Below are 18556 nucleotides of genomic sequence, written 5' to 3' on the forward strand. Positions count from 1 at the left end.
GGAAAAGGCAGTGAGGTCATAGGAAAAAGGATTAAGTGAGAAAGGTTTTGTTAAATTTATCCATTTATGAGTTCTGACATGTCATTTTTATAAACCATAGATTTTCCAGATGTTGAATGCTATAGAACATTTTGCAAAGTGTAACTTTTCACTGCCATGAGAGACTGGCCCAAGAGTAAGAAATTTCGAATATACCGAGGTAGCTTGACAAATTTGCAGATAAATTGTGGTTTAGAAATAGAAAGTTGATATGTAAAAAAAAATTAATATGGTTATGAGTGGTTGAAATCACCCATCTATTTGAAGGGATTTCCTTTCCACTGTGTCAAAGCCTCCATTAAACACCAAGTTGTGTCTATTGTCAGTCAAAGCCCAGCCCAAATCAGTGTCTCCACTGTTCTCTCTGCCAACAGCCCATTCCCTAGAACGGGAGAATGAACACAGAGGGGCGCTAGTGGTCAGGAACTCAGGCACTGAGGAGTGAGGACTGAGAAGATGAAGATGACCGAGATGAAGCAGAAAGAACACCCCATGGTAATATTTAATAAAAGCAGGGCACATATATTAATTTTTCTTTTGATACAGAGTTTTGCTCTTGTTGCCCAGGCTGGAGTGCAATGGCACGATCTTGGCTCACCGCAACCTCTGCCTCCCGGGTTCAAGCAATTCTCCTGCCTTAGCCTCCTGAGTAGCTGGGATTACAGGCATGTGCCACCACGCCCGGCTAATTTTATATTTTTAATAGAGACAGGTTTTCTCCACATTGGTCAGGCTGGTCTTGAACTCCTGACCTCAGGTGATCCATCCACCTCAGCCTCCCAAAGTGCTGGGATTACAGACGTGAGCCACCGCACCCAGCCTATATTACTTTATTAATTCACTCATTCATTCAATATTTATTGAACACCTATGTTGACTCAACAAGACAGTTTCTCTCACTGGTTTGGTTAATAGTGTGTGCATGAATGTGGGTGTGTGTGTGCACATGTACGTGTATAAACTTTAAACGCAAATGAATAAATTAAAAGCTATGTTAACATGAAACATTTCAGACTTATTTTCTTTAAGCAATTTATGCAATACTTGTGTTCCTAAAGTTCTTTCATTATATGTTTTTTTACTTCTGGATGGAATACATAGAAGAATACTTGTGTTTTAAAAATTGGATGAAATTTTAATCATGTTTACATTAAATCTATTCTGTAACATATTTTCAATACTTTCTTTAAATGGTGAGTTTTAAACTTCTGCCTCTACTTACTCCTCACTCATTTTTGAAGAATCAGTTAGAGTTCACTTAAGAATAAACTTATCTTCCATGGCTATTATCAAAAGACAAGAGATAAGTTTTGGCAAGGATGTGGAGAAAAGGGAACTTTTCCTTATACACTCTTGATAGGAATGTAAATTAGTGCAGCCATTATGGAAAAATGCATGGCAGTTTCCCAAAACATTAAAAATAGAACTACCATATGATCTGGCAAGTTCACTTCTGGGCATAGATCCAAAGGAAATCAAATCAGTGTGTCAAAGAGATTATCTGTACTGTCGTGTTCATTGCAGCATGATTCATAATGGCCAAGACATGGAATCGACCTGAGTGTCCATCAGTGAATGAATGGATAAAAAAAATGTGGTAGACATGCACAATGGAATACTCTTTGGCCTTAAAAAAGAAAGAAATCTTGTCATTTGTGACAACATGGATGAACCTGGAGGGCATTATGCTAAGTGAAACAAGCTACACACAGAAAGGCAAATATTGCATGATCTCACTAGCATGAGGAATCTAAAAATGCAGAACTCATAGAAGCAGAGAGTAGAATGATGGTTACCAGAGGTTGGGAAGGTATGTGGGAGTGGAGATTTAGGATATGCTGGTCACAAGATACAAAATTGCAGCAAGTTCAAGAGATCTACTGTACAACATGGTGCTGATAGCTAATAACAAGGTTGAATACCTGAAATACTTAAGTACTTGCCGAATACTTAAAAACTGCTAAGAGAGATTTTAAATGCTCTCACCACAAAAAGTGGTAAATGAGTGAGTAGACATGCTAATTAACTGGATTTAGCCACTCCACAACATGTACATATGTCAAAACATGTTGTATGCCATAAATATAAAATTTTTGTTTGTCAATTAAACATAATTTTTTTAAAAGAATAAACTTACCTTCTAAGTGGAAAGACACAAAAGTCAAGAGGACCACTGATGGAGGATTAGCCTCTATGACATAGATGCAATTCATGTTGTTGTCATATTGTTTTGGGTAATTTGGAGAAATGATGTAACCTGAAGGGCCAGTGAAATTACTTCCGCATCCTATGTGGGAACAAAACGTCATCATCAGACCATTTTTTTTTTCATGTATCTATTTTGTCAGTGAAGGAAAGATGTATGTTCCTAAATTCTCTAGAGACATCGTTCCCTGAGATATTCCAAAAGGAAGAAGCAAGAATGAAGAGAATAAAGCTCTGATTTAAAAATATACATATGTGCATAATAAGAACATTATATATTTTTAGAAAATGCTGCAGAGTTTTATGGGCTGAGTCCTAGAAATAGTACCACAAATCTACTGCAACTGCCTTAATATCAAGGTATTAAGAAAGGATAAATGAGCAAAGATCAAATATGGTTCATGTAGATAAAGAAATAAAACTGATAAAAAATGATTTGCACTTGATTAGTCCTTTACACAATTAATGTTTTTAAAATGTCTTATTATTAGAAAACTGCTCTTTTCATTACCATTGTAATCTAGCCAAAACAATGGTTGCTTTTTAAAACTAGCTGGATTTATTAATCTCAACTCTTATCAAATTCTTACATGCATCCCTGGTTTTCGAAACAAAAAGAAATATCTTTTCAGCACTAAAATGATTTGTTTTCATATAACCATTGATTAGTTAATCCACTTCACTCTCTGATCTATCAAGCATGAAAATATCTGTATTCTTTTAAATTGACATTAAAACACACACAAGTACACACATGTACACTTACACAGTGGACCGCCTGCAGACTTAAGATTTAGTCTGGGGTTGTCTTTCAGTACTTCCTTTCCAGCACTCTCTGATTCAGTCTGAAACACCTGTCTATTGTATTATTTCCTCTAATTCCTTTCCTCAAACTTTTCCCCAAACAGTGGTTTGCTACGAGTCAGCTACACTTGATTTAACTCAGCCAACAGACACACACCCTTGCTTCTCTGATTTGAAAACTGCTACATTTCCCACAAATCTAACAGTGTACAGTAGCTAGAAAAGTAGATCCATCCTTCCTAACCAAAATTAGGAAGGAACAGTCCCAAAGAAACTGGCTCCCAAAGTTGACTGAGCGTGAAAACCCTCTGGATGACAGTTAAAACATGCAAGACCGGCCGGGAACGGTGGCTCACGCCAGCACTTTGGGAGGCCAAGGAGGGCAGTTCACGAGGTCAAAAAATTAAGACCATCCTGGCCAACATGGTGAAACCCCGTTTCTACTAAAAATACAAAAAAAAAAAAAAAAAAAAAAAAAATTAGCTGGGCATGGTGGTGCGAGCCTGTAGTCCCAGCTACTCGGGAGGCTAAGGCAGGAAAGTTGCTTGAACCCAGGAGGTAGAGGTTGCAGTGAGCGGAGATTGCACCACTGCACTGCAGCCTGGTGACAGAGGAGACTCCATCACAAAACAAACAAACAAACAAACAAACAAAACCATGCAAGACATTGCTTATGGAAATTCTGAATTTAGAGAGGCCTGGGGTGAGGCTCAGGAATCTGCATGTGTTTCAAGCCCCCCAGGGGATTTTGCGGTCAAGGTGTCACAAGCCAGCCACACTTGGTTGTTTGCTAACTAACTAGCCACCTGTGCTTTTGCCCAATATCAGCCCACTCTGGGTGCCAGGCTTATTTCTAGACGTTGGCTAGTGCCTCTCATGGCTTTTATATCACTCCTCAATTCGGTTCTGTTCTCACTGATATTTGGAAGAGAGGTGTCTTCTCAGGATTCGGTGACTCATCCTCCCCGTAGATCCCCATGCTCGTCCCCTAGATCCCCAGGTTTAGCCAACCCTGCCGGCCTGTGACAACCACACCCCCTCAAAAACTTCTGGGTTTGGTTCTTAGGGTTACTTACGGCTAACAAAGGACGCAGAGAAGCCCTGCGCTGGCGCCTCCTGAGACTGGAAGACGGCAGTGAATGTGTTACTCGGTGTGATGATGGGACCCGGAGCCACGTTCCCACAGCCGGTGGCCAGCAGGGCTTTGTCGACCTCCTCAGGGCCTGCCCACACCTAGCAGGGACATACCCAGAACTTTAATGCTCGAGGGTTTCCCATCAATATTTTAATGCACTTAGCTTTCAAAATAATGGCACTCACACGTATACAGAACTAAGCATAAGAGTAAACAAAACATGGACAAATCTGCAGTATTTTCTTTTGAGAATAATTTTTTCTAAAGCTGCTTTTAAAATAGCATGTCCCATTCTTGACTTCTCTAAGGCGATGGCGTTCCTTTTTGCATAGCTGGGTGGTGATTTTTTAAAAATCCAGCTTCCTGGATCACTGTTCGGTTTCCTCCTAACTTCTAGTTGCCCTGACCTAGCCGAGCTTCCCGGCTGCTGCGGGAGATGGAGCAGCCAGGTGGAACTCAGCCCTGCTCTTGGGAAGACAGCAAATTGTAGTCACAGCTGGACAACGCCACCAAGCAAGAGGCACATTGTGGTGCGTGAAGAAAGTGGGCATGAATTCCAAGTACACATATAATCAGCATGAACTGGAATAAATCAGAGCACTTCTTGGCTGTGTGGAATTGTAAGGTCCATTTCGATGAAAGGCTGACATCCAGTCAGTGTGTGCTATTCACCAAACATTGGGTTGGCAACTCCCAAGTAGACCTGGGCTGTCACTTAATTGGTCTGGCCGCCTCAAATGACCGAATGTGTATACTCATGCAAAAAAACAGTTGCTGGGAAATACATGGTGAGCACCAAAATTCCAAATCAAACCAATTCTTATCAGTCCAGGGAAAAACAGAGACATTAATCACAGAATCACAAATGTACATGCAAAATTCCAGCTATAAACAAGGCATTACGGTGAGGCTGTTGAGCATATCCAATTGGTGGCTTTACCTAACTGGGGGAGGTAAGCCTGCCCCGAGGGAACCCCGATGTCAGGAAGGGCCACGGCTAGTTCAGAGAACAGAGAGAAAACCAAGGGGGAAGCGGTGAGGAAGGCTGCAGAGGCGGCTGCAGGGCACGTTAGAGACTCGGGCCACTGTTCTGAATACAGCAAGGAGCCACCAGGAAGCGTGGTTTTTGGGAAACATTACAATTCGGAAAACAGGAGTCAGAAAGGATGCCGGAAAACAATCAGGTAGGTTTTGCCCTAGTTCAGGTGGGCGATCATGGTATCTACAATATTGAGTCACATGAATATACATAACTTGGGGGAAAGAAACATTAAACATATTAACCAGAGAAGCTCGCCCTAGTTCAGAAGTCTCAACTAGGAGCAATTTTGGGACCTCTGGCAAGGTTTGGAGGCATTTTTCTATGGTGTGGTGGGTAGAATCTAGTGGGCAGGGCCAGGACTATGGCTAAGCATCCTATAGTGCACAGGACAACCTCTCTCCCAACAGAGAATTATTTCAATCAAGGATGTAATTGAATGTGTATTAATCTTACTTGATTATTCAACATTTTCTTCGATTGGAACGATACAGAATTACTCTTTCCAAATACATCTTTTTTCAAGGATATGCCTCACCCAGAGCAATAAAACATCAAGTCATTAAAAACATTTCTACTGGGAAATCAGTCCATAGGAAGAGATGTGAAATAGCACTGATTCATAGCATTGGCTTAATAATTCTTAGCTCCTTAAAGCCATACCATTTCAATAGATTTTTAAGCACTGGGTATCCAGCTGTTAGTCATCCTACTGAAGACAAATTATATTAGCCATTTATTAGATAACGGAGGTGCCTGGCGCTGGACCTACTGAGAACAAAAGTGCAGATATTCTGCCAAATGCCTAAGATCAATAAAAATGTCAGGAAAAAAATGCACATCCTCAATTTTACTTAATGACCTCTAATTAGATTTCCTCCTAATCAACTATCCAAGGAAACAGTATATGGCAGTTTTTAATCCACATTTCATAAAATTATAAACATAATTTTTAAGAGATAATCTGTGTGTGTGTATATATATATATATTTTTTTTTTGAGACACGGTCTCACTGTCACTCAGGCTGGAGTGCAGTGGCACGATCACAGCTCACTGCAGCCTCGACCTTCTGGGCTCAGGTAATCTTCCCACCTCAGCCTCCCAAGTAACTGGGACTACAGGTGCATGCAACCATGCCTGGCTAGTTTTTTTATTTTTTTGTAGAGATGGGGTTGTACCATGTTGCCCAGGCTGGTCTCAAACTCCTGGACTCAAGTGATCTGCCTGCCTTGGTCTCCCAAAGTGCTGGGGTTACAGGCATAAGCCACCATGCCTGGGCCATATACTATATTTTTACAAACATTACTAAACAGGCAAAGTAAGAAGGGCTGAAACTTAATAAAGAACCTCAAGTTCTTTAATGAAGGAATCCAAGAATGCTTAAGTGCTTATACTTTTCTGAAGTCATTAATTATAGATCTGACATCTCTACCTTTTGGCCCAGGAACATAAGTTTAATAATAATGATGATAATGTTGACAACAATGGTAAAGAGTTATTCAATATTCATTTCTGCCTTGCCTATCAAGAACTCATTTCATTGGCTATATGACAGAGAACTCATCAAAACTACATTGAACCTACAAAATGTTAAATTGTCACCACATCAAAAACTTTCTGATTTTTCTTAGTGTTCTATACACTTCAGTCAGGTTGTAGGTTATATTTTATCATTCAAGTATTTTTTAAACAAATGTTTACTGACATAATTGCAGATTCACATACATTTGTAAGATACAATACAGAGAAATTCCTTGTACACATTTCTGAGCTCCCCTAACACTGACATCTTGCAAAACTGTAGTATACTATCACAACTAGGTTACTGGCATTGATAAAACTCACCAATCTTACTCAATTTCCTAGTTTTACTTGAACTCGTGTGTGTGTATTAAGTCATATACAAGTTGTACACAACTGTATTCAAGATACTGAAATTCCAACACCACAAGAATCCTTAAGTTGCTCTTGTTATTTATAACCACACACAATTTACTCCTACATTTTCTTCCCTCTAACCTCTGGCTCCGTGTTTTCCATTTCTAAAACACTGTCATTTCAAAATATTATGTAAACGGAACAGCAGAGTATGTAACCTTTGGAGATTGCCTTTTTTCACTTGCCATAATCCCCTGGTGATTTGTCCAAATTGTTAATCTGTGAATAGTTTGTTTTTATTCAGGAATTACATTCTACGGTAAGCAAGTACCACAATTTGTTTAACCATTCACCTGTTGAAAAGCCTTAGTGCTGGTTTCAACTATTACAAATAAAGGTGCTATTTATATAGATTCATACACAAGTTTTTGTGTAAACATAGTTTTCATTTCTCTGGGATAAATGCCCAGAGTGCAATTGGTAAATATTATGCAATTGGTAAATATTGATCTTCCAATAGGTGTGTAGTGATAGCTCAATGTCGTTTTAATTCATACTTCTCCAGAAGTTAATGATGTTGAATATCTTTTCTGGTATTTATCATCTGTATAGTCTCTTTGGTGGAATATCTGTCCATGTCTTTTGCCCACATTCTAATAGGATTGTTTGTATTTTACTCTTGAGTTTGAGCGTTCTTTATATATTCTACATAGTAGTACATTGCCTATGTGAAGAAAATGAACAGACCGGCTACAGACTGGATGAAAATATTTCACATGTCATAAGATTTTTAATTTAAATGAGGTAAAATTCATCATTTTCTTTTATCTTACGCATCATTCTTTTGCTGTTTCATCTAAGACTTCTTTACCTATCTCCAGGTCCTGAAGACATCTACTATTTTTTTTTCTCTGAAAGTTTTATATTTTACTTTTCAGTCTATCATCTATTTTGAGTGAGGTTTTCTACAAAATGTGAGGTTTAGGTTGAGATTCACATTTTTTGCCTGTGGATGTTCAATTGCTATAGTACCATTTGTTGAAAAGACTATTCTCCCTACATTGGAATGTTTTTGCACCTGTCAAAAATCAATTGAGCATGTCTGTGTGAGTGTATTTCTAGGTTCTCTATTTTCATCTGGGTTTTCAGCCAATACCACATTGTCTTGATTACTGTAACTAAGATAAGTAAGCCTAGGTAAATAGTAAGGTAGAATTCTTCCTCCCATTTTATTCTTCTTTTCCACGATTCTTTTAGCCATTGAAGGGTCTGTGCCTTCCATATAAGTTGTGGAAAAAGTTGTCTATGTCTACAAAAGACTTTGGAGAAATTTTGATAGGAATTGCATTAAACCTATCCATCATTTTGAGGAGAAGGGACATCTTTACTATGTTGAGTCTTCCAATTTATAACTATAATTGTCTCTTTCATTTAGGTCTATGCCAACATTTCATTATTTTTAGCACCCAGATCCTGCACACATTTGTTTGGGGCTTACTTGGCAATGAGACCATTTCTACATCTACACTGATCCACCTGACCCTTACCAGGCACTTCCCATGGGAAAGAATGGACGATTGAGGGAGACAGAGCTTTCTCCTGTTTGGCCTCTTATACCACAGCAGAAATTGATGAAAGACATGACTGTTACTCACATTTTGGCCTGTTGTTTTAATTAGCTACTCCAACACTTGGCAGTTCACTTCTCTCCAGCTCAGCTCAGTGCTTAACAAGATATTCTTTCTGTTACTGTTTTTTTTTTTTAGTTCAGTTTTAATATAGTCAAAGAACACACTCTGTATTTCAATTCCTTGACTTGGTTGAGGTTTTTTGATATCTCAGGATATGATCTACCTTGGAATATTACAAGAGTTCCTAAAAAATTGTGTATTCTGATGTTGCTGTGTAGTGTATTTTACACACATGCACACACACATATGTCAATCAGATCCTATTGATTGATGGTTTTGTAGAGTTCTTCTATATCCTTGTCAATTATCTGTTTAGTCGTTTATCAGTTACTGAGAGGAGAGTGTTGAAGTCCTCAGCTATAACTGAAGATTTGTCTACTTCCCTTCTTAGCTCTATCGGTTATTGCTTTATGTATTTTATGCCTCTGTTGTTTGGTGCATATACATTTAGGATCATTATGTCTTCCTGGTGGATTGATCCTTAAGATTCTTCTTTTTCTGTTGTAATTTTCTATACTCTAAAGTCTACTTCATCAGATATAAATATATCCACTCCTGCTTTTTTTGGTTAACCTTTGCATGGCATCCTTTTCCATCCTTTTACTTTTCATGTACCTATGTGGTTGAATTTGAAATCAGTTTATTATCACTTAGGTCATGTTTTGGATTGATAACCAGTATTGTGATTGGTCTAACTAAACTATTTACAATTAAAATGCTGATACATATATATATATATATATATCAATTCTATGTCTACATTTTATTATATGTTTTCTATTTACTTTATCTGCTTTTTGGTCCTCTTTTTCTCTTTTCTTGACTTCTTGGGGATTCCATTTTGATTGATATTAGCATTTTTCTGTACAACTCTTCATACAGCTTTGGTAGTGGTTGTTCTGGGTGTGACAATATGCCTACGTGATTATAGTAGTCTACCAGCATCCACCTCTGACCACTTCTGGAAATGTGATTTCCATCTAGATCCCCTTTCAACTTTTCCATATCATTATATTGAGTATCAGAGGGCATTATAATTTCTTGTTTTATTAAATATGATTTACAAGCTTTATGAGGAAAAATTCTATTGTATGTATACATATTTTTCTTTTTCCACATTCCTTTTTGTTTTCTCATGCTCCAAGATTCTTTAATAATTTCATTTTTGTTTGAAGAAATTCTGTTTGATCATCTTTAATGGTAGGTATCCTAGTAATAATTTTGCTTAGTTGTCCTTCATATGAGAAGCTTTTATTTCCTCTTTACTCCTGAAAGATAGTTTTCCAGATATAAAATGTATGGTTGACAATTCCTTTGTTTCAGCACTTGAAGAATCTAGTGTCAATTCCTCATGGCCTCCATGGTTTCAGATGAGAAATCTGCTTTTATTCTAACTGGTCTTCCTCTCTAGGTAATGTTCCAAGTCTCTCTGACTGCTTTCAAGACTTTTTGTTTACCTTCAGTGTCCAGCAGTTTAATTAAGATAGGTCTGAACTTAAATTCCTTTGTGTTTATCTTGGTTTAGCTTCACTCAGCTTCTTGAACCTATAGGTGTGTTTCTTTCGCCAAATTTAGGAAAGTTTACAGCCACTAGTTCTTTGACTGTTCTTTCAGCTACACTCTCTCCTCTCCCTTTGAGAGAATGTTGAATCTTTTGTTATTGTCCATGAGTCCCTAAGTCTGTGTTGATCTAGTTTGTTTGTTTTTTTCAGTCTATTTTCTCCTTGTTGTGCAGATTGGGTGAATTCTATTGTTCTATCCTCAGGTTCACTGAATCTATTCTCTGTCATCTCCATGCTACTCTTGAGCCTATTCAGCATATTCTTTATTTATGTTATTATATTTTTCAGTTCTATAATTGCTATTTGGTTCTTTATTGCAACCACTATTTCTTTGCTGATATTTTCTATTTGTCTCAAGAGAACTCGTCAGTGATTGTTGAAGCATGTTTATGGAAGCTACTTCAATATCCTTGTCATATATTTCAACATCTGATTTATCTCACTGTTGACATCACCTGATTCTTTTCTTTTTCAAGTTGTGATGTTCTTGATTCCTGATACAATGTATTCTTTCTGATTGTATCCTGGACATGTTATTTATTATGTTAGGAGGCTTTAGGTCCTATTCAAATCTTTTATTTTAGCAGGCTGTCACCCTGTTTATGTTTACCACGTGGCCTTACATACTCTGTGGTGGAATTTTGGTCTGCTTGGTTTACATGCTGCTACTAGGGCTCTCACTAGTTTTTGCTGGTGCTACCTGAGGGGCTCTGTGTGTTTCTCAATTGGAGGCAAAGGGTATAGTAATTTTCCCCTACTAATGCCCCCTGGGTACCTCAATGTCTCTGGGTGGAAGAGGGGCATGTCTGGCCTGTGGGGACAAAGAGGCTTCCCAGACTGGGCCCCTTTCTGTGACTGCAGACCCACCTGCCCTGGTGTCTCTGGGTGGGTGAAGAGAATCTCAGGTTTACAGGTGTTAAGTGTCTTCCTGCAGGGGCTGCTTGCTGAAGCTGGGCCCCTTTACTGGTTCCTCCCACCCACACAGATGCTTGGCAGAAACAAGCATCTGAGGCCCGTTAGGAGAAGACAAGTGATTTCCATGGCAACTTATTTTTGGCAGTGTTCCTAATCCATCCCACTTGCTAGCAGCACTGGGCTTGTCCGATGTTGTCAGACGGACCCCATTCAATCCAGAGGAGGAATGAGCCCAGGTCATCTTCCATATTCCAGTTTTACAACTGGAGCCCTTGAAAGTTTTACTTAAGTCTGAATACTTGATATTGATTCATTTCATGAGAAGAGAGTTCATTTAGTTCATGGAAAAAGTAATTACGAAAAGTATATATTAAATGTATTTTATTATATACATATGTTATATGCATATGAGATTTCCATTTAAACAGCAAGCATGGGTCAATGAGATATACATCATCATTTGAGAGTTGATATGAAGTGATAACACTGACAATAAAAGCCACTTTGACTCATTAAGTGATTTTATATTCCAAGTACTTAGCACTACTTATGTTATTACATCGTACTACCTCCAATGCTTAAAACAGCCCTACTAAAGAAGGAATCATGCTCTTCATTTTACAGTTGAATAACTTAAAGGCCAATTGTTTAAGTAGCTCGGAGAAGAACATGCAGGTGGTAGGTACGAGAGACATGAATGGAGGGGCACAGCCTTTTAGAGATATAACTTGGAAGATGCAAAATAGAACAAATGAAATGAATTTCTAAGACAGTCATCATAGTCACAAGTCAGTGGAAAGTGACAAGCCACTGCCACACGAGCAGTATTTATAACTTTAGATTTTGAAAGAGCCTTGCTCTCCTGATGCCCTGTTCCCATCATTTTTACACGGGTTTCTGACAGTTTTTTCAGCCTGTGGGCTCTTAAGGCCCAAGGTGAAGGCTGGCATTAGCTGCTTCTTCAACATTTCATAATTTTTGTGGCATGCTTTAAATTTTGCCTGTGGCAGTACCCTACGTTATAAAGGGCATTTTCCCTTTAGGATCTATTGGAAAATAAGAAAGAAAAGAAACATTAACTCCTAACAGTTGACGTTTCTCACTTTCTCACTTTTCATCCAAGGAATCCGGGCAGCAAAATGTTCTTAACTTTGAGAGACAATGAATCATTTCTAGCTTAAACACTAATGTTCACAAAACCAACTTGGCTCCAACTAAATGAACAAGTGTACCAACCTTCACGAAGCTATTCTGACATTGTCCATCACCGCTGGGGATTAGGAAGTTGTTGTCAAAGCTGAGCTCCAAGTGTTTACTTTTGTGAGTAATGACCGTCCAGGAACATCTGCTGTTTTCGGGAAAATTCTGAGGCCAGTGAGGGGATCTGATTGTACCATTATCGGAATGAAATATTCCACCACAACCTGAAATATTGCCATGTAAAAAGCCATCAATCTGCAAGGAATGTAATTTTGGAAACTCAAGATTTCTACAGAAGGAACATTTCTAAATGTGAGATTTCAGTTCATCATTTTTTACAAGTGATCATCTTCCAGTCAGGTGCACAGCAAGCTCTCTCCATAAATGGAAAGGTGAGTTAAATTGAGAGAAAATTTCAGCTGTTACAGTTGTGTTACAATGATATTGAACTCAACTGAGAACACTAATCCTTGCCATAAAGAGGATAGATTTCCATCCTGTCTTCAAACAAGAGCTGTATTTTTACTCTCTTTGAGGCTATGCAGTATATGTAACCTGGCAATGCAGTTTTGTATTTTATTACCATTAACACATGAGAATATTACCCTACAGTCCATTTGCACTTTACTCTAACTCTAACTAGAGAAAGTGATTTTGAGTTGGGGAAAATTATTTTATTAAGCAATCTGGCTCATTCATATTGAAACTGACTGATGGATCAAAATTAATTACGTGGATTCAAAGGAAGAAAAATCTAGAATTTTCATACTTTTAAAACATGTACTTAAGAGATGGCAAAGAAAAATATGAACTCAAAACAAAATGAAGTTAAAGAGGTATTCTCTGAATCTTTTGTTGTGAAACCCTTGGAACTCAGGGATTCACCTAAAACTCCCTTCTGACTTCAGCAACAGCCAGTGGTTATTAATGAGGGAAAGTCTGACTCAGTCTACAAAGAGCTTCATAATAACTGTGATTCTACCAGAAATAATTGTCTTGTGTGATATTCAAGATTTCCAGAAACCCATAATAAAGTATCTGATACAAATCCTTGTATTTTCTAAGAATTTTCACAATGTTTATACTTTCTATGCACAAAAACTATTCTTTTAGAATGAAATCTGTCATATTTTGACTCAGTACCCATTCACTATAGAATTTGTTCTAAATTACGAATCTCATCTTGTCACCTTCCTTTTCAAAACTCTTCAATAGTTTCCCATTGTTCAAGGGATAACATATAAACCAAGGCTCTTTATGTAGTGGACTTATTTTCCTGCCCTCAGCTCACCACCACTCAGCGTTCTGCTTCTAGGCTCCAGATAATATCAGGCACTTGGGATTCCAACTCATCTTTCTATTACTTGAGATTCCCGGGTTGTGCCATACCCTTTTGCCAATGAAGGCAGTATCAGGAAGTGTTGAGATCAAAGTTTCTGGACTCAACTGCCTTTATTCAAATCCTGACTACCAATTATCAGCTATGTGTCTGGGCAAATGATGAACCCATGCTTCCTCAGTCTCTGCCTATGCAAAATAGAGACGCCAGGTATTGACATTGTGTTATCCCACCAGGGTTGCCTCATGACATGACATGTGCAAATATTTAGAATTAAGTCTTATGTAAAGTAGGTACAAAATGTACATGAGTTCATAATACACATCACTAAAAAAAAAATCAAATGCAGCAAACGTTTCTTTTACCTAAAGTTTGTGTGTTCCACGTAGCATAAAATCCACCACCTTGCAATGAATGGTCTGAGTTAAAAGTCACGACCAGCTGATTGGAACCTGACTGTATTGTCCTAGGGTTTGAATTTCCACAGTATTGTCCTATGATGGGTGATTCAGGGGACCCACCATTCCTCACAGTGACGGAGTCCCAAGCACAAGTGGTATGGGGTTCAATATCAAAGTCACTAAATGTGAGCTGCAGGAGAAAAAAGAAATGAGATGTCAGTGAGCTTTTATCAACCTTGATGTAGATAAGGCCCTTACAAATCCTTTTATTTTCTTTTAATTTTTATTTTGTATTTTTGTCTCTTATTTAATTCTCCCTTTCCCTCTACTCATTTTCCTTATTGAAGGTTCTCTCGGAAAATTTGAGAAAAGACATTTCCCTAGTTTGGGATGGCAACTCATATTAAGAAAATGAATACATTTCTCTCTAAGATGTAGAATTATCTTCTATGTGTATCTTTCTCTATGCTTAAAAAAGAAATTTCACTCTTCATTAATTATAGATGCCAATGTATGTGCTCTAGTGAGAGAATGCTAGGGAAAAACAGTGATCTCATTGTAGAATCAAAGCCTTCTCTAATCACTTGCTTACTAAAAGACCTCCATTTCCATGCACGACAGGCTATTGTGGTTCTATGGTCTCAGAAGCATTTCACCCAGTCATTAGCACTCACAGTGATGGTGTGCCCCTGTGGGGCCTCCAACAGCCAAGAGCAGTGGGTCAGGCTGTCATAAGCATTTGGATAGTTGGGGCTTGTGATCACTCCGCTCTCGCCTATCTGTATTCCGCCACAATCTGAAATGAGATTGGTAACCCTCTCAATCACACGGAAGTAAAAACAAGAACCTGTAAAGCCAAAGTAAGTGGTAATCATAGCCATCAGATATTGTGATTAGAAACATAATAAGGCCAGGCATGGTGGCTCATGCCTATAATACCAGCACTTTGGGAGGTCGAAGTGGGCAAATCACCTGAGGTCAGGAGCTCAAGACCAGCCTGACCAACATGGTGAAACCCCATCTCAACTAAAAATACAAAAATTAGCTGGGCATGGTGGTATCTGCCTGTAGTCCCAGGTATTCAGGAGGCTGAGGCAGGAGAATCACTTGAACCAGACGGTGGAGGCTGTGGTGAGCCGAGATCACGCCACTGCACTCCAGTCAGGGCGACAGAACAAGACTCCATCTCAAAAGAAAGAAACCATACACACACACACACACACACACACACACACACACACATTTTGTATATGTTTTGTATATGTATATTTTATGTATATATATGTGTGTATATATGTATAAAATAAATGAAATTAAATAGAAGAATAGTAAATTTGGGTAGAAGTTTAGGAATAACAAAATTCCATACAGTATTAGCATAAAAAATTGAAAATTGAAAAACAAATACATTTCTGAAGCATAATATGGTCTGATGTTCAATAAAAATAATACTGCTTACTGAAACCTAACTCTTTTCTTTGAATGTGATGAAGGAAAATCAACTGGCATGATGGTTGAGTGAGTAGATAATCAATTTCACTCCTTCTTTCAACCAGCCATTTGGTTATAACACAAAGGAATGTTAGATAAAACCATAACTAAAGTACATTTTGATTCATAGCCAACTCAATGGAAAGAAAAGCAGCTCTCCAAAATCTGGCAGCAGTAAGTGTACTCCAAGTGAGAGGAGTGAAACTCAAAGAGTGACAGTCTGAGAGGCTAAAGAAAGCATGCGTGGGTCCCAAGGTTGGGCTCTGAGGTTTTGGTGACCAGGTAGGAGGAGAAGATATGGCTCTGGGTCTCCACAGAAGGAAGGACTGGAATTGAGACTTTTACATGAAGTTGGGAATCTAAACAAACTGGCATACTCACGAAAAGGGACTAGAAAACCTCCCATAGCCAAAGGAAGCAGTCAGGAGTAGGGCTGGGTTTTCCAGCACAAACTCTGAATTTCACATATGCAAATCCAACACCAAACACTAGCAAATAATATCCATTGTATGTATAAAACACACATCATGGTGAAATAGGATTTATCCCAAAAATGCAAGGATGGTTTACCAAGAGAAAGAAATCTTTCATATAATTTGTCATATTAACTTATGAAAGGAGAAAAAGTTGAAACATCTCAATGGATGCAGAAAATTATCTGATAAAATCTTATGCCCATTTACATTTAAAAAAAGCTTTTTCACACTAAAGATGGAAGGGATTTTCTTTAACAAAAGATATTTATTGGAAACTTAAATGCGACCAATATATTTAATAATAAAATGTCATAGACAGTCACATCCAGGTCAGAAACAAGATGCTCCATCATTCCTTCTGTTCCATATTCTGATGGTGGCCCTAGCTAGCAAAATGATGTAAGAAAATGAAATGAAGTATTATGGCTGAAAGCAAAAAGAACTAATATTTGCAGAAGACATGATTGTTTACACAGAAAGATCAAAGAGAATCTATAGACAACATATTAAAACTAATAAAAGGATAGCCAGATCTTTGGACTAAAGATACATGTATGCAAATTATAATATTTCTAGATATCAGCCACAACCAATTAAAAAATGTAATGTAGAAAATCTCATTGAGAATATTAAAAAAACTAATAGCTATGTAGAAATGTCTAATAAAATATATAAGAAATCTTTACAAAAAATCATTAATCTTTATAAATAATTTTTTCAAGATCTTAGTTATAACTCTTACCTGTAAAGGAATACTTTGCATGGAATCCAATGTGTTCTACACGTTCATTGGTGACAAAGTGTATCCATACCTGAGAATAAGGTATAACCAGTGGCAACGTAGGCTTTGAAGGACCACAAAGTCTCCACATCAGGGGCCCATCAGCATCACCTGAACAAAATAATATACCAAGTTTCATTATTGATATAGCTTTTGAGAAATACATTCAATGAATTTGATGAGAACAAATTTCAAGATATTCATTGACACACATTTAAATTCTGATTCAGTAACAGACATTGCACAATGTTTCTCTGTCTTTGTCAACCGCCAAAGAAAGTCCCTCCAACAGGGTAAAACAAACACAAAAAATCAAAGCAATTTTGAAATGAACCTCTCTCTATTGTGGACACCATTTTGTTCCAATTTGTGTTTTCATAGTTATTTCGGCATATCTAAACAGAGATACAATGAATTAAAATAGCACTTTTGGACACACTTTTTGTAGGGTGTAAGAAATATAATACCAACAGTGATCAAATATATCCTCAAGATAAAGTGATCATTGCCTAAAATTGGAAAGATTTCTTCACTGTATTCAATCAACTAAAAAGGACACAATATTCAGCACTCAGGCCAAGAGCTGTCAGATCTGAGCCTGATATTTTTTATGAAGATTACTTTTCAAGGGTTTGATGAACATGTATAGAGCATCAGCAGGGCTCTCATTTATCTGCTTTCTTTTTATTCTGTCAGATAAACATCACTGACCTTCTAAATCAATGATATATAGTATTTTAACTGAGCAAACTATTTTAACTAAACCTAAGCAAATAAAGAGAAGATAGCGTTTAGCTGACTGAAATTTGAGATGCAGCTGTTCTGCTTAAGACTACAAGCCCGTAGTTTTGAACCAGGTAGAGGGGGTGAGGGTTTATCAGAATTCTATGGAGAACGTTCTCAAACCACAACTTCTCTTTCCCTCATAAGCCTTTTTAGGCTCCTCAGCCTCAGAGAGGTGGTAGGACTCTCTGGCTGAGGCCCTTGGTCTGTGGGCATAGGCTCTATCGAATTCTCCTTCTTGAAAATCCTGTCGCTCAGGTTCTCAGATGTGACTAACATTGACCTCTCAGTTTCTCAAGGACTTCTCCACCAACTAACTGATGAGCTTCTGGTGCTTTCAACCTCCTTTTCTTAAAATTTGGGATAACACAGAACTCAGCAAAACTTTGACAGTATGGATGATTACATACTATTTACAATATTATTGTCTTCCTCTATCTACTTGTTTATTTACTGAGAAAAAAGTGTCAGCATAATCATGGAAGCAACCTAATGAATACTCTACACCTTGACTATAGGGAAGAAAGAAAATTGATTCGTCCTCCTTGAATATAGAGGTTTAAAAATTCTTCAGAGAATTATGGTTTATTGAGTACACCGCAATCCTTTTCTATCACGAAAACCAAGACAAATGACTGCTTTGGGGTTATTTCCCCAAATAGCTTCCATGTGTTTCTCCATCTGGTATATTGCAAAACTTCTTTTAACTCCTAAGGCCTCAGGAGAATTTCACAGCCCCTTCATAAATCCTGGAAGTTCAGGAAACTGCCAACACATGCTGAGCATGCTAAGTCCCAGTCTCCTTGGAAAGGAGTC

General features: G+C 37.9%; 1 protein-coding gene across 1 annotated transcript in view; it reads right to left on the reverse strand.

Moving 5' to 3' along the window:
- The window catches only part of CUBN (cubilin), a 309569-nt gene that overhangs the window by 60923 nt on the left and 230090 nt on the right, over positions 1–18556 (reverse strand). The window contains exons 51-56 of the mRNA XM_008002385.3: positions 16919–17068; positions 14884–15005; positions 14174–14399; positions 12506–12693; positions 4125–4281; positions 2177–2326 (exon numbers count right to left, since the gene is read on the reverse strand). Coding sequence (XP_008000576.3) covers positions 2177–2326; positions 4125–4281; positions 12506–12693; positions 14174–14399; positions 14884–15005; positions 16919–17068 — 993 coding nt within the window. The remainder of the gene's footprint in view (positions 1–2176; positions 2327–4124; positions 4282–12505; positions 12694–14173; positions 14400–14883; positions 15006–16918; positions 17069–18556) is intronic.

This window comes from Chlorocebus sabaeus, chromosome 9 (assembly GCF_047675955.1).
Source record: "Chlorocebus sabaeus isolate Y175 chromosome 9, mChlSab1.0.hap1, whole genome shotgun sequence".
Classification (NCBI taxonomy): domain Eukaryota; kingdom Metazoa; phylum Chordata; class Mammalia; order Primates; family Cercopithecidae; genus Chlorocebus; species Chlorocebus sabaeus.